Source organism: Sapajus apella, unplaced genomic scaffold (assembly GCF_009761245.1).
Source record: "Sapajus apella isolate SASKATOON/1434 unplaced genomic scaffold, GSC_monkey_1.0 scaffold48, whole genome shotgun sequence".
NCBI classification, from domain to species: Eukaryota; Metazoa; Chordata; class Mammalia; order Primates; family Cebidae; genus Sapajus; species Sapajus apella.
In genome coordinates, this window is record NW_022436988.1 from 17,635,829 (window position 1) to 17,653,422 (window position 17,594).

The 17,594-nt window shown below is 37.7% G+C and overlaps 1 protein-coding gene across 2 annotated transcripts in view; it reads left to right on the plus strand.

The window, feature by feature from the left end:
- Nucleotides 1–17,594, plus strand: part of SMURF2 (SMAD specific E3 ubiquitin protein ligase 2) — a 124,089-nt gene that overhangs the window by 49,100 nt on the left and 57,395 nt on the right. The window contains exons 2-3 of one of the 2 annotated variants that reach the window (XM_032241964.1): nucleotides 8,768–8,806; nucleotides 16,904–17,012. In XM_032241964.1, the coding sequence (XP_032097855.1) occupies nucleotides 8,768–8,806; nucleotides 16,904–17,012 (148 nt within the window). The remainder of the gene's footprint in view (nucleotides 1–8,767; nucleotides 8,807–16,903; nucleotides 17,013–17,594) is intronic. The other variant, XM_032241965.1, reaches the window with a different exon arrangement.

Here is a 17,594-nt window from a genome sequence, read left to right on the forward strand (position 1 = left end):
AAAGACATTACCTTCTGGATGATTGGAAACGTGGTACAGTTCACAGCACTATGGGTATCAAAAGAAGAAAGAGCAGGTTCACTAGGGAAGCTGATGAATTCAGTCTTGAATAAATATAATTTGAAGTGGTGGTGAGGAATCTAAATGTGTGTTTGGGTTTGGAGGCTGGGAAAGGAGTGAGGCTAGAGAAACAGATTGGGACTCACTTAACAGCATTTATGGAAAAGCTTGCTAGATATATACGCTTTGCTATGAATGGAATGTGTCTCCCAGTATTCCTGTGTTGAAGCCTAATCCCCAGTGTGATGGTATTTGAAGGTGAGGCGTTGGGAGGGGCTCATTAGATCATGAGGGTGGAGCCTTCATGAATAGGATTAGTGCCCCTGTAACAAGAGACATGGGAGAGATGATGGGGGTAATGCAAGTATACATGGAGAAGGTGGCAGTGTGCAAACCAGAAAGAGGGCCCTCACCAGACATTGACACTGCTGGAACCTTGATCTTGGACTTTCCAGCCTCCATTGATTTGTGAGAAACAAATGTTTGTTCTTTAATCTATTGTATTTGTTTTGGCTAAGACAAAGGTCTTGCCAAATTATATTCTTTTTCAAGGTTTTTGCAACCTCGTGGGTTAATTTTATTAGAAATTTTAGAGTTGAGTAATAATGGCCAATGTTTATTGAGTACTTGCTGTGTACAGGTACTATTCTCATGTTCTCTGTGTTTCAATTTAATGTTTAAAACAACACTATGAGGTGGCTCTTAGTATCTTCCTATTCTCATTTTTACAGATGAGGTATCTAAAGTAAAGAGAAGTTAAGTATTTTTAGGGTCACAAGTTCATAAGAGATAGCACCAGGTTCAAACCCATGCATTCTGACCCAAATCATTTAACTCTTTTATAGTGCTTATAACTTAACATATTATATTACACTGCCTCTATGAGTGTCTCTAGAAAAAGAAGATAAAGGAGAGAAACTTGGGAGTGGCCAAAAAGTGATACAAGTCTTTTTCTACATATAAAATAATGTTGAGGCTTCATTGCAGGTATATACTTTAACTTTACAATAAGTTTTTCTTCTCTTGTTGTCCTTATGAAGAAAGTAAATTGTGTGGTTTAGTTTAAATATATAATATTCATCTCTCGAACAGCCATCAGTTATGAGTGGGTCTGTTTGAATGAAGGGGTCCAGTAGAGAAGGTGGTGATGGAGTCTCCAGCAGCAACAGACAGGATAATGTTTGGTCTGCAAACAGCATAGCATGTCTTTAAGTTACGGTCACTTTTTGAAAGGAGAACAGTACTTTTATGTATTTTCATCCTCATATTGGAGTAAAGAATTCACAGAAGTACTGGCTTAAGATATATAGCTGAAATGCTTTCAGATAGTTTATCAAAATAATAGCTTTCATAGTGTGCCTGCTACGTGCCAGATACCTAGACTGAGTGCTTTAGAAAGGTCATTTTAAATTTGTTAACTGAGACTAGGCGCAGTGGCTCATGCCTGTAATTCTAACAGTCTGGGAGACTGAGGCAGGAGGATTGCTTGAGCCTGGGCAACATGGCAAGACCCCATCTGTGCAAAAAAATATTAAAATTAGCAAGGCATGGTGATATGTGTCTGTAGCCCCAGCTATTCAGAGGTTGAGGTTTTATTTTACAATGATAACATAAGTTTAAAGAACATGCAGAGAAATCTCTGTTCAAAAGCATTTACACAACTTTTGAGTTGCAGGAACAGTATTATAAAATCTTTTTGTGGGTTGAAGGAAGATGGGATATCTGAGTATTTTTTTTTTTTCTTTCTCTCAAGCAGTCTCATTCCAATCAGCAGTGTAATTGGAATGCAACTCCAATCTGGAGGAGGAAGGGGAACTCTTTTGGCAAGGATTTACTGAGTAGTTGGGAACTTTATTCAGATTAAGCATAGACAGCCATTCATTGTGAATATAGCTCAGTAAGAACAGCATAGCATTCTATTTCTACAGCTGGGATTTACTCTGATACTGTTACCTGGTTGGTTGCATATAGATAACTCCTTTCCTACCAGAAACATAAGTTATTGATGTAAATGAAAATGGTAGTAGTAATAACTACCATCTGCACTTCTGCAAATGGTTTTCTCTAATCTCTGCCTCAAATGAAATATAAGATTTCCATAAAGTTTAAAAACATATCTTGAGAAGATAACAATAAAAGGCATTTATGACATGCTATTTGAATTATACCTGACCTGTGAGCTCTGAGAGCAAAGGGCCATCTCTTATTTATATTTGTATCTGCAGAAACTGTCATAGCACTTGGCACAAAGTGAGTGCCCAGGAAATGTTGAATGAGAGAGTGAATGATGTAGAAGTATTCCTTTCTCCCTAAGTATCTCAGGATGATCATACCTACATCCGTGTGAAATACAGAGGCTTTATCCAATATGGCTGACGTTAGCTTATTTTGATCATCCTTGCTAATCATTTCAAACCGTCTGTCTAAAAAAGAGGTGAATACAATAGCTACAACAAGCTAGGTTCTGGGAGTATAGACTTAAGAATGAGAAATGCTTTGAAGGAATTTGAGAAGGGTAGTAACATGATCAAAGTAGTATAAGCAGACTTAATCTAGTGCAAATATATGGGCTGTTTGACACATTGTCCCTAGTGGATTCTGTAGCATGGAACTGTGGTAGTGTAATGCTACATTTGTAATTAGCATTAATAAAAATAGACATGTGCTGCTAAATATCTGTAGTCCAGTGTAATGTTTCGTTTTAACACAAAAATTAGTGGAAATTAATTGAATTAATTCAAATACTTCAGATTTTTCTGCCTTTCTGTAGATATAATTTCATTTCTATGTAGATAAGCTTACTAAACATTAAAGATATTGAAATACTGATAGCTATCTAGGACAGGGGTTGTCAACCCTGACCCACAGGCCACACAGCAGGAAGTGAGCCAGTGAAGCATCATCTGTATTTACAGCTATTCCCCAAGTGTATTACCACCTTAGCTCTGCCTCCTCTCGGCAGCGGCATTAGATTCTCATAGGAGTATTAACCCTATTGTGAACTGCGCATGCAAGGGATCTAGGTTGCCTCCCCTTAGGAGAATCTAAGCCTGATGGTCTGTCACTGTCTCTCATCACTCCCAGATGGGACTGTCTAGTTGTAGGAAAGCAAGCTCAGGGCTCCTACTGTTTCTACATTATGGTGAGTTGTATAGTTATTCTATTATATATTACAATGTAATAAGAGAAATAAAATTCACAATAAATGTAATGCAATTGAATCATTCCCAAAACCCTCTTGCCACCTCCTACCCCCATCCCCCTGACACTGGTCTGTGGAAAACTTGTCTTCCATGAAACCAGGCCCTGGTGCCAAAAAGGTTGGGGAGGGGACTGCTGGTCTAGGAGAAAGTCTGTACTCCTTAGCCTTTGTTCTGGCCTTGCCCACCTAACAAGATTTCTCTCCTGTTATTCTCTTCCTGCCCAGCTTTTCTCAACATTATTTTTACCTTTTTTTTTTTTTTGAGACAGAGCCTTGCTCTGTTGCCAGGCTGGAATGCAGTGGCACGATGATCTTGGCTCACTGCAACCTCCGACTCCCTGGTTTAAGCGATTCTCCTACCTCAGTCTCCCAAGTAGCTGAGATTACAGGCATGCATCACTGCCCAGCTAATTTTTATATTTTTAGTAGAGATGGGGTTTCACCACGTTGACCAGGATGGTCTCAATCTCCTGACCTCATGATCCACCTGCCTCGGACTCCCAAAGTGGTGGGATTAGAGACATGAACCACTGCACCCAGCCTATTTTTACCTATTTTCTTTAAGAAACATTTAGAAAAAAAAAGAAGTAACTTCTCCCACCCTGCCACCCTCTCGCCAGCCCTGTGATTCCTAATCTTGTACTTTCCATAGTTTCTATTACAAAAAATGATAGATTAATTTTCTTCTAATATAAAATTATATATATACATTCTATAGGGGATTCTGATACATACCTCCTTAGTTGAGATTTACTGTGGTAACATAATCAGGAGTCTGTCTTATTGAAATTCATGGATTCTTTGAGCATTTACTGATCTTCTGTGATTAGAACAGAGAATGAAAAGAGCAATGAGCTGTGGTTTCAGTCCTCAAGGTACATTCCCAACAAGAACAATGCAGTAAAGGCTCCCAGGTGTGAAAATAATTTATTTTTACAGATAAATAACATTACCAGTTCTCAGGTCATGTTTTGATAGTCTTCCTTTTAAAAGTTACAAATGAGAGTTTTTGCTTCCAGGGCAGAAAGTAATTTAGGCAAGAGCTGGCTGGAACTGCTGAGATCCAGCATGAAGCATAGTGGACTGACCAATCCTGATATTATTTCTTTGTTTGAAGTTAATCTTGTTTCTTCTAGAACTCTAATGCCATTTTCCTTAATCTCTTGATTACTGAAATTCAATTTCTCTTCATAAACTTTGAACCTGATTTTAAAGTTCTTTGTTCTTTTGATTTTTCAATTGTTCTTTGAAACGGAATATTACACATTTTGTGATTTTTTTAAAAAAGAATTTGTTAAACATGACTGAATATGTTTTAAATAAAGAGAAATGACAAAAATATTTTTTTTGGTGGTGTGGGGGGGACAATGTCTTACTCCGTCACCCAGGCTGGAGTGCAGTGGTGCCATCTCAGCTCACTGCAACTTCTGCCTCCCAGGCTCAAGTGATTCTCATGCCTCAGCCTCCTAAGTAGCTGAGACTACATGCATGCACCACCACACCTGGCTACTTTTAATTTTTAAAAAATTTTTTATTTTTAGGAGAGATGGGGTTTTGCCATGTTGCCCAGGCTGGTCTCGAAATCCTGGCCTCAAGTGATCTGCCAGCCTCAGCCTCCAAAAGTGCAGACATGAGCCGTCTGGCTTAAAATAAGATTTTTAAATCAAAATTATGATTATATGAGGATTGGTCATTGTTATATAGTATAAAAAGCTCTCTTTTTAGTGAAGTTAGTTAGATTATTTTAGAGTCTATTTCATTCACTCAACAGGTATTTACTGAGTACTTAGCACGTACCAGGTGCAATGTGTGCTTGGTACAGACGATACGAAGAGATGAGGCAGGCATGATTCATGCTGGAGCTTACCACCTCCACGGTTATAAGCAACATTCCAAACTTAAACGAGAACAATAAAATGTAATAAGTATTTATGATAAGTATGAGCTTCTGTGAAAGTACAAGTGGGGAAGGCTTGAGACACATATTCTAAAAGGTACCCTTCCCTTTTGAGACCCGGAGATGAGTAGAAGCAGCCTAGGAAGAATGTTTCAGGCAGAGAGAATGGCACATGAAGGCTGTGGGTGAGAGATGTACATGAGAAAGTGAAGGTTAGTACGGCTGGATCTTAGACTTAAGGGCCTGGCAGGGAGCTGTGGTGATGAAAGATGAGGTCAGAGAGTTGAGCAGGAGCCAGGGCTTGAAGGGCATTGAAACCAATGTAAGTTAGGGCCAGAAGACCTTTGGAATGTTTTAAGGAACTTAGAAGGGGAAATGGATGGAAATAATTAATTAGATTTTTAGATCACTTCAGGTCCAGCGTAAACTGGAGGGAAGTGAGGCTTCTGAGGAAGGGGACTGTTGTAATTACCTATATAATAGATGGTGGACAGATGAGGGATGTTTCAGAGGTAGAATTGCTGAGGATTGTAATTGCCAGGATGTTGGGAGGAAGAAGGACAGTGAAGGTTGCTGTGGAGATTTCTGAGTTGGGTAGTGGAGTGGAAAGGAAGGCTATTTATTGAAAAGAAAGTCATCTGCAGGGAGGAGCGAGTTTGCGGGTGAGAGAGGGAAGTTGTGATTTTGTGGGGGGAATGCATTTTTAGTTTGTGGACCTGGAGTTCAGGAGAGAACTAGGGATTGGGTTTTATGAATTTAGGTATCATCATAACCGCAGAGTAAATGGTAAAGACCAGAGAGAATATATGAAAAAATGGCTCTTTGGGTTTTATTTTTTGAGAGAGAGGAAATGTTCTGTCAATCTGTTAAGCTATGAACTCTTTCCCAGGAAAAAATGTGAATTATCTCCCCAGAAAATAAACATATATGTAACAGTTTACATGTAATTGCAAGGTTTACAAAAATGGACACTGTGATCCTCAGGTTACGGAGTAAAATAAGAGAACCTAGGGCAAAACTCTGAAGAACTCAAGTTTTATAGCATAGCAAGACCTGGCAAAGAAGACTTAGAGTGAGTTTTATGTCCTGTATAGAAAGAGGCGAATGTGGTGTTAAACAGAACTGGAAGAGAGGGGTTCTAAAAGAGGGCGTCGTCAACAGTGGCAAATTCCCATGAGGGGGTCAAGTGCTGTAAAGAATGAAAAGTGTCCATTGGATGGACTTGGTAATTACATCTCCAGGGCTTTGTAGCAGCAGTTCAGAGGCAATGGTGAGGGAGGAAGCAGATTGGAGTGGGTCAAGGCACTAGTGGGAGGTAATGAAGTGGAGTCAAAAAGTATAAGCAGTTCTTTGGAGAAGTTTTAGTATGAGAGGGAAGAGGTAGATGATGGCTGAAGGGAGGCTTGGGTAAGACTTGATTTCATGTTTAAATGCTGACAACGTGGTTAGAAAAGGGGACAAGTTGGAGGATATGTATAATGGCGGTGAAGATCCCCAAGAACATGGTGGTTTGGATATGAGATAGAGGATAGTCTTAGAGAGGAGAGTAGACGTTGTCAGTGGAAGGAAGGAAAAAAAAGAATGAATATGTACGTTTGGTGGCATTGAGTTGGAGGAGATCTCATGTTTTCTATTTCTCTGAAGTCGGATGTGAAATCATTTCACTTCATGATAGTGAAATGCATAGTGGTTTGTTTAAAAAAATCATTACTTCATTAAAACTGAAGATTATAATTTAGATTTTTGTGTGTGTTACATATGTATTGATCCTGAATATTCTATTCAGTTTATATTATGAGAAAAGTTTGAGGAGGAGTTCTTCTAAATCCAGTTTGTGATTTGGTATTCTTTTGTTTTTCTTTTTTTTGAGACAGAGTCTGGCTCTGTTGCCAGGCGCCAGGCTGGCATGCAGTGGCATGATCTCAGCTCACTGCAACCTCCACCTCCTGGGTTCAAGCAGTTCTGCCTCAGCCTCACAAGTAGCTGGGACTACAGGCATGCGCCACCACACCCAGCTAATTTTTGTATTTTTTAGTAGAGACAGGGTTTCACCATGTTGGCCAGGATGGTCTCGATCTCTTGACCTTGTGATCCACCTGCCTCAGCCTCCCAAAGTGCTGGGATTACAGGCGTGAGCCACAGCGGCCGGCCATGATTTGGTATTCTTAGTTATGGCCCTGGTTTTCATGATTGATTGAGTTTTTATGTTTTTAAAAACAAAACTCTAGACGTGGCCTGAGCGACTCTGCATAGTATATCAGTATCTTGTGCTTACTTAATAATTTTATTTATTTACTGATGGCATCTGTCTTTAAAAGCGTTTTTTATATGAACCCTTAGAGTGATTAGTTATATTTATTTAGACTCATTCCCAAGTTTATGGCAAATGAGCTTTCATACACTAAACTTCCAATAACTGTAATTCATTTAAACTATGAGAAGTAGATAAAAATACCAAATACTACATTCGTAGATACTTTATAAATTAAAATTTACATATATGAAAATTGGTGTTTTTCTTTCTCTTGTATCAAGTTTGAGTTAAAGAAGTTTTAAATTTATGACTCTATAAGCAGATTAATTAATTAACTAATTAATGACAGAGTCTTGCTCTGTTGCCCAGGCTGGAGTGCAGTGTTGCAATCTCGGCCCATTGCAACCTCCACCTCCCAGATTCAAGTGATTCTAATGCCTCAGCCTCCTGAGTAGCTGGGATTACAGGCATGTGCCACCACACCCAGCTAATTTTTGTATTTTTAGAAGAAACAGTTTCACCATGTTAGCCAGGCTGATCTCAAACTCCTGACCTCAAGTGATCCACCCAGTTTGGCCTCCCAAAGTGCTGGGATTACAGGCTTGAGCCACTGTGCCGGACCTGTAAGCAGTAATTTTAAAATTGGTATGTAATTCATATATTATAAAATGTATCCTTTTTAAAGTGGGCAATTCAGTATTTTTTAGTATATTCACAAGGTTGTGCATTCGTCCATGTAAGTAATTTAATGCATAGTAACTTGGAAAATGTGGGTTTGGGATATTTAATTTCAATATATAAACTTTAAATTCCTAAAAGATATAGTAGACATATCTTGCCATTGAACTGATGATTTAGGTAATTTGATCTCTCCTGTGAATTTTCTGTGGCGTTTATGTTTTTAACATAATGTTAAAAACAAAAAACTCATCTATATCAGGAAAGCTTTAGATTATTTATGATTGTCTTCAGTATAAAATTATTTTATCCTTAAAATAGATATACCAACCTGACTTTACATATCTTTTTCTTTGAACTATTTTTCCCCATTGCCACTGAGTTTCTCAGAGAATAGAAGATAAAAGATAGGGATTGAATTTCTATCTTATTGTTAGAAAATCAGATTTATAAACTTTCTTGCCTTCAGCTATTACTGGTGATCATTGCTAAAGTTGCAACCAGTGGTTCAACTGTCTTTTGTTTGCTAATTTGAAAGTTTGTGATCATGTTTCATACTTCGCTATCCTTAGGGTTTAATTATTCACTGCTGTTTTCAGTGTTTTAAAATGTAACAATACACTCTTAACATTTTATTTTAATTTTTCCCACGTATTTTTTTTTTTTTTTTTTACAGTACTCTGTGCAAAAAACCTGGTGAAAAAGGATTTTTTCCGTAAGTAAATTAACTTTAAATCTTGTATAGTCTGTGTAGATCTTTGGGAATAGCATTTTCAGAATTGTCTAAGAGTTACCCTATTCAGAAATATAGTCAGTGTTATTTTATGAATGTTTTGGTTCAGAGCCATTTGGCATCACAGTTTTTTTTTTAAGAATATTTTGTGCTTTTTACCCTTTCCTTTTATTCATCTCTCCCACATATTTATGAGAAGACGTGTGTATGCAGGTATGTAGATGCAGAAGTGTAGTGTATATTGTATATTGAAGGTGTGCTTACTACTAGAATTCTAGAAGAGGTTTAAGAGAATATTTTGTGAACAATTTTTTCCTTTTGAAAATTTCATAGGAAAGCTTTACTCATTCAGGATTCATAGGAAGGTAGAAAAGTCATTGAGCCTGCTTGGAATTTCCAGAGTGTAGGAAAGAAATCTCTGCCACATTTGATCCTAGCTGCTCTTACATCTCAGATTCCAAAGCAGATGTTTCGTTCCCAGATGTGCAGTATATTTACCATTCTGTGGTGATTTTTTTCCTGGCTTTACTTAGGACTAAGTTGTGTGAGAGGGGATTGGGAAGTACCCAGCATGTATATTAACAATCTTTATTCTGTTGTAGCTTTAAATTATTGGTTAAAAATGATATAATTTTTAGTAAAAAAAAGATATTTTTCAGCCAGAAAAATTTTGTATGTAAAATATTTGAAATTAGAATAGAGATGATTTTTTAAATTTTAAAATTCAAGTCACAGGCTATGTGTGCTGTTTGATTTCATGTGGTATTAGATGATTTTCTGGGGTTTGATTAAAAGAAATAAGGTGTGTGTGTGTGTGTGTGTGTGTATGTGTGTTTGTGTGTGTCTGTGTCTGTGTATGTGTGTGTATTTTTCTTTTTAGAGGAAGGGTCTTATTCTGTCACCCAGGCTATAGTGCAGTGGCACAGTCATAGCTCACCACAGCCTCAAACTCCTGGGCTCAAAGGATCCTCCTGCTTCACCCACCTGAGTGTCTAGACTGCAGGCATACTTCACCACACCCAGCTTATTTATTTATTTAATTATTTACTATTCTTTGTAGAGAACAGGGTCTTGCTTTGTTGCCCAGGCTGGTCTCAAACTACTGGCTTCAAGTGATCCTCCTATCTCAGCCTCCCAAAGTGCTGGAATTACAGTTGTGAGCCACCGTGCCTGGCCAATACAATTTAAAACTGTGCTTAATTGATTCCACTTGAAATATTATTTTGAGTTTTTCTAGAGCAGAACCTGAATTAAAGTTTATAAAATAACATCTTATAAAATTATGTAGTTATAAATGTTTATGGTTATCTTTCTGCTTATATGGGAAAGGAAATAGGATAATTTGGAACATAGGAAGAAAATTATAAGCAGTTTAAATTTATGCACTGTGTGCCTTCTCCCCAGAAGCTTGTCACAGAAGGTCCCAGTGGCCACAGAACTCCCCATCTCTCCCTGTTGCTGCCAATTACTGTTGTCTCTCCCAGGCTGCTGCTCATTTCCTACCTCATCTCTGTTGCTACTAACTGAGATGTATTTTTTTTTTTGTCTTTTTTCTCTTTTTTTTTTTTTTTTTGCCTTTGTTAAGGTTGATCTAAGGTAGGATTTATCCTAGTGGGACTGCAAAGTGGCAAATAGAGTTGGACAAGGAGAAACGGGAGGGAAGTGAGAGGAGCACTCTTACAGCTGCTTCTCTGCCCTCCGAGACATCTGCTCTGGTTTTGAAGATAAAATCTTCAGTTTTGTCTTCCAGCTTTCCTTTTCAAATTTCCTTCCTCTGCAGTCCCAAAGACACAGCTTCTTCTAATAAAATATCCAGATATTCTTATCTCAGTTTTCCTAAGAAATCTAGAGGAATAATATTTTAATGTTTTATGAACCTTCGAGAGCTGATTGTTATCCCTTATATGATCTTTGTCCTTAAATTGTAAGTAAATTGACCTTAAATTCTAAGTTTCATTGGTGTAAGCAGTAAAAATTGATAAAAATGTTAAGAATGTGAACTTGCTTTAGTGACGAGAAGATTAGGGGAAACTGTGTGATTATCTTTAAAACTCAGAATGGGAGACCCTTGATGGCCTGGAAAGGGAAACAGGAAAGCTAATCCTTCAATGGTTAGAGGAGAATTAGCCAGGGATGGAAGTTACCTCCCAGGTTCACACTGGCCAAGGTCCCACGTCCATGCTGTGGTAGATTTACAGGTGTACTTAGAGAGATTTTTGATTTTGACGTGTTAAGGGTTGCCCACATGAATTTCAGAGACCCTAGTTCCTAAATTCTTCAGTTAAATGTAAACAAATGTGTATTTATTGATCAGTGCAGTTATTAATAGTAAAATATAGTTAAGTTTTTGCTTGTGATTCAATTTAATTGTATTGAATGAGAAAAGTAAATTTTAATATGAGGTATGACTATAAGGTGATGAAATAGATATATATTTTTCATCACAGGAAAAAATACACTGCTGTGTGTTGTCTTTTGTAGAATAATTTGTATGTGAGATAATACTGTTTATTCCTTGTTGAGAAAAGTTTATTAACTCATGTTTTTGAACTGTTTTCAAGCTTACTGGCTTTAAAAAACAAGTCACTTCCCCTTTCCCCCCGAATTTTAACAGGAAAAATTTCTAACATAAAACAACAGACAAAAAATTTTATAGTAGAGACCTATCATCTAGATTCTACCATTAACTTTATCACATATATACCCATTTATTCATTATCTTTTTTTTTTTTTTTTTTTTTTTTTTTTTGGTGACGGAGTCTCGCTGTGTTCCCAGGCTAGAGTACAGTAGTGCCATCTTGGCTCACTGCAATCTCTGCCTCCTGGATTCAAGCAGTTCTCCTGCCTCAGCCTCCCAAGTAGCTGGGATTACAGACACGTGCCACCAAACCCAGCTAATTTTTGTATTTTTAGCTAATTTTGTATTTTTATTTTTGTAGAGATGGGGTTTTATCTTGTTGGCCAGGCTGGTCTCAAACTCCTGACCTTGTGATCCACCTGCCTTGGCCTCCCAAAATGTTGGGAGTACAGGCATGAGCCACCACGCCCAGCCTTCATTATCTGTTTTATGTGTGTTTTTTATATGTATCTTTTTAAGAGTTTTTTCATTAGTGTCAGATTTGTTCTTCTGCAACATTGTAAAAAAGATTTATGTGTAAGGTAATATTAAGGTATTTTTAGGGGGCCAAACTGCAGTCATTTAGAGCCAATATGCGTTGGCTGAATGTTTTTTTTTTCTTTGCCCAATTGAAAATAAAGCTGTTTTCTTTAGAAGGTAATGTGCTTTTGAGTTGAAAATGTTATTTTATTATTATTTGTAGCTTTTCAAGTGCATTTGTGTAGTAAGGAAGGTTTTGAGCTTTAGCTGTTTTATGTGTCTAAGAAATGACGGGGGAGAATTGAGTTTTTTTTTTTTTTTTTTTTTTTTTTTTTGATGGAGTCTCTCTCTGATGCTCAGGCTGGAATGCAATGGCGCAATCTTGGCTCATTGCAACTTCTCCCTCCTGGGTTCAAGTGATTCTCCTGCCTCAGCCTCTCAGGTAGCTGGGACTTCAGGCGTGCCAGCACGCCCAGCTAATTTTTTGTATTTTGATTACAGATGGGGTTCCACCGTGTTAGCCAGGAGGGTCTCGATCTCCTGACCTCATGGTCCGCCCGCCTCAGCCTCCCAAAGTGCTAGGATTACAGCATGAGTCATGGCACCTGGCCAAGAATTTTTTTAAAATGCAGAAAGTTCTCTAGCCACTTTGTGTTTACCACTAGATGCCTCACTAACTTCAGAAAACCTGATAGTTTTTGACCATATTGGAGTGACTTTGCCTTCAAGTTAATTTTTCGTAGAATAATATAATCAAGTTAAGTTGAAACCTATGTATTTTTTCATTAAGGTATTTAACTTGTGTTTTTGTTTATTGTGTTATTAACATAAAGGAAACAAAAGGCTGTGACTTTCCTACTTAATTCAGGATCTGGAAGTCACATTTTGTATGGAAGAAGTTGTTTTCCTTGAATTTTTTAAAATTTCAATGGGTTTCTGGGGAACAGCTGGTATTTGATTACATGAATAAGTATTTGAGTGGTGATTTCTGAGATTTTGGTGGACCTATCACCCGAGCATTGTACACTGTACCCAGTGTGTGTAGTCTTATATCCCTTGCCACTCCCCACCCTTCCCCCCAAGTCCCCAAAGTCCAGTGTATCATTCTTATGCCTTTGCATCCTCATATCTTAGCTCCCACAGGTGAGTAAGAACATATGATGTTAGGTTTTCTGTTCTTGAGTTATTTCGCTTAGGATAAGAGTCTCTAGTTTTATCCAGGTTGCTGCGAATGCCATTATTCATTTCTTTTTATGGCTGAGTAGTATTACATGGTGTATATATGTACGTGTAGGGGTGTGTGTGTGTGTGTGTGTGTGTGTGCGCGCGCACGTGCACGTGCGCGTGTGTTTATATAAATCACATTTTCTTTATCCACTCATTGATAGGTATTTGGGCTGGTTCAGTATTTTTGCAGTTGCAAATTGTGCTGCTGTAAACATGAAGGTACAAATGTCTTTTTCATATGATGATTTCTTTTCCTCTGGGTAGATACCTAGGAGTGGGATTGCTGGATCAAATGGTAGATCTACTTTTAGTTCTTTAAGGAATCTCCACACTGTTTTCCGTAGGGGTTGTAGTAGTTCACATTACCATCAGCAGTGTAAAAGTGTTCCGTTTTCACTGCATCCATGCCAACATCTGTTATTTTTTATTTTTTGATTATGGCCATTTTTGCAGGAGTGAGGTGGCATCGCATTGTAGTTTTGATTTGCATTTCCCTGATACTTAGTGATGTTGAGCATTTTTCCATATGCTTGTTGGCCTATCTTGTTGGTATATCTTCTTTTGAGAGTTGTCTATTCATGTCCTTAACCCACTTTTTGATGGGATTGCTTGTTTTTTTCTTGTTGATTGGAGTACTTCATAGATTCTGGATATTAGTCTTTTGTCAGATGTTTTTCTTAATCCTTATTTTTTAAGTCTCCTGAGATAGGGTCTTACTCTGTCAACCAGGTTGGAGTGCAGTGGCGTGGAAACTTTCTTGCATGGAAACTTGGCTTACTGCAGCCTCAGCCTCCCAGGCTCAAGCGATCCTCCTACCTCAGGCTCCTGAGTAGTTGAGACTACAGACATACGGCACCACACTTGGCTCACTTTTAAATTTTTTGACAGAAGTGGGGTCTTACTATGTTGCCCAGGCTTATCTCAAACTCGTGGGCTCAAGTGATCCTTTCACCTCAGCCACCCAAGGTGCTGCGATTACAGATGTGAGCCACTCTGCCTGGCCAATCCTTAATTCTTTTTATTTTTTTAAAAAGCAAGAAACTAGCAGAAAGACTTAATTCAACTAGTTTAATACTTGAATATTCAACTAGTTTAGTAATACCCAAAGGGAAAGTTTAGAAATGTGATTTTTTTGTTTTTGCTTATAAACATACATTTGTATGTTTATTTAATTAGTAGGGTGAAAATAACAAGATAGAGTGAATTCTTTCCCAGGAGGAAATATTTCATGTATTGAGGATAGAGATAAAAATATTTTTCCATTGAATTTATAAATAGTTAGGTATTATTGAAATACTGTGCATAGCACTTAGCTTCAAGAATAATAGAGTCAAATAGATTTAATACCCTAACTTACCAAGTTTCTTTGAAACTTAATCCTTAAGTTTTGGTCTCCCTTTATTATTTGAAGGTGATCGATCACAGAATCATAAAATTGGGGAACTGATAGGTGATTTGTCTGTCCTTGAAACTTGACAAATTAGTATCTTAACTTGAAGAAAATTAGCATTGATACCAATGTGCAAAATTTCTCCAGTCACCACCACTTCTAGTATTTTCAGCTGTCCACAGGAAATCTACTCTGTCCCAAAATGTCTAACATGTGAAGTGTCATTTTTCTCTCTCTAACATTTTTAGTTCCACCTTTTAAATTTTTGTCAGAAGAATCATTTTCATTATTGCTTTAGGCCAAAAACTGTATTGTCATCTTTGATACAAGTTTCTTATTAGTTTGTATTAAATCTTTCAGAATAGCTCTCTGAATTGTCGTTTCCTTTCCCCTTCCAGTGTGACTTCCCTCTTTCAGGGTCTTTTCATCCTACTGTTGGATTATTACAACAGCTTCTTATGTGGTCTGTCTCTAGTCTTTCTCCTAGTGGGCCGTGAAAACTACTGATAGAAAAATATGACTGTAGTTACAGCCACGCTCAAGAACCTGAAATGGCTTCCTGTTATCTATCTCAGTTGGTCCAAGCCCTGTTGTCTGACTGTTAAGCCTCTTACTGGATCAGTCATATTTCCAACAGTATTTACTTTTACACCTTAGCACAATCTCTTTGGTTAGACTCTTCAAAGTCTTTTACGTACTGTATTGTCATACCCTTCTTGGCACTCTTCCTATTGCTAGGAAAGTCCTCCTTCTGTATGTCCTTTAAGGCAGCAGTACTCAGCCTTTTTGGTGCAGGGATTTGTTTCATGCAAGACAATTTTTCCAAGGATGGGGGAAGCAGAGGATGTGTTGGGATGAAACTGTTACATCTCAGATCATCAGGCATTAGATTCTTGTAAGGAGCACACAACCTAGATCTCTTGCATGGATAGGGTTTGAGCTCCTATGAGCGTTTGATGCCACTGTTGATCTTACAGAAGGCAGAGCTCAGGCCTTAAGGCTGCTCTTCTCCCTCTCCTGCTGCTCACCTCCTGCTGTGTGACCCGGTTGTTACAGGCCAAGAATCTACCAGCCCATGGCCCAGTGGTTGGAGACCCCTGCTTTAAAGCCCAGATGAGTCCTGCCCTCATCAAAGCCCTTTCTTTACAGTTAAACTGTTCTCCTGTTTTTCTTTCTTTTCTTTTTTCTTTTTTTTTTGAGTTGGAGTTTTACTATTGTTGCCCAGGCTAGAGTGCAATGGCCCAATCTCAGGTCACTGCAACCTCTGCCTCCCAGGTTCAAGCAATTCTCCTGCCTCAGCCTCCCAAGTAGCTGAGATTACAGGCATGCACCATCAAACCCAGCTTGTTTTACATTTTTTAGTAGAGATGGGGTTTCTCCATGTTGTCAGGCTGGTCTTGTACTCCCGACCTCAGGTGATCCGCCCGCCTCAGCATCCCAAAGTGCTGGGATTACAGGCGTGAGCCACCATGCCTGGCTGTCCTGTTTTTCTGAGCTCTTACTTATACTCACTGTTGAAACGCATAGTAAATGACAGGTAAAATACAGTATAGTGGTTAAGAGCATGGAAGTTGAGAGCCAGACATGGGTTTAGAATCTACACTTTAGTGACCTTGGGCTAGTTAATTGACCCCCTTGTGCCTTAGTTTCCTCGTCAATAAAATAGGGATAATAACAGTCCCTATCTACCATATAGGATTATTATAAGGATTAAGGATGAATGTAAAGTATTTAGAATAGTACCTAACATAGTCATGTAAGTGTTTGCATTATAATCAGTATCACTAAGCACTTGTTTATTCTGAGGTATTTTTGGTTTTATTTTTTTCCATGTGTAATATTTTTATTTTTCCAATTAGATAGTAAGCTCTTTTAAGGCAGAATGTTTTATCTTTTATTTCAGTCTCATTTTTCCTGGTAGTTATTCAGCAAAACTCATTTACTAATTTGATTTCTCTATAGCCTGTGTTTCTGTATAAAAACCTTTAATAAGCTCTTTCTTTAAATGCGCTACTGAGGGAGACATTTGGAAAGAAAAAGCCGTGAATGGTTATAAGAATAATTCCCCTTTCTGGGGTCAGAGGGCTGGTAACAGCCTATAAAAACTTCCACATTATGAGGTAACCTCTAGACTTAGGTAGTTTGAACTGGGAATATTTTGAGACAGAAAAGAGGGAAAATGTAGCTTTAGTATTTAATATAGAATTAACTTTAGTCTTTTTTTAAAAAAAATGGATAATTTATAGCTAAATGTTAAACTTTTTTAAAAGAATGGAATAATCTTTTGTAGCAAATGGAATGTGTGTATAATTAATCTTCTGTCTTACATGTCAGATTATTAATTTTAAAAAATATTTTTTCACAGGACTTCCTGATCCATTTGCTAAGGTGGTGGTTGATGGATCTGGGCAGTGCCATTCTACAGATACTGTGAAGAATACACTCGATCCAAAGTGGAATCAGCATTATGACCTGTAGGTTTAAACAATTAGTTTGAAATGAAACAAATAATTAATATTACTTGATATAGTCTTTGAAAAGAATAATGGAAAATGATCTGAGTTTCATCTGTGGTATGAGTTGATCTTCACAAAAGGGGTAAAGAAAAGCCCAGTGGAAATGTACTTTGGCTTGTGGACAGGTTTTGAAAGATGAGATATCCTTAAAATTCTGTGAAGAACATAATGAATCTGGCTCACAGTAGAGCAGTCCCCCCACCACTTTTTCCAGTTAAGTAAAGGTATTGATTTACCACTTTAGACCAATTATAACACCAGAAGTCAGAATTTGAGATGCACTGAATAGGCATTCTTTTTGCCTTTATGTAGATGCATTCATTCTTTTAAATTTTATTTTAATCATAGGAGTATATGCATCTTTTTAAAAAGGCAAATGATACTATAAAGTATAGGCTTTTAATGGAAAACAGCAAGTTCCCTGCTGCATTCTCATTCTTGATTCCTATCCTCAAGGTAACTGCCTTAATGACTTTGGCTGTTTATTCTGGTGTTTTCATCTGTTTCTAGATATGTTCCTTATTTTATAGCATCACAGTT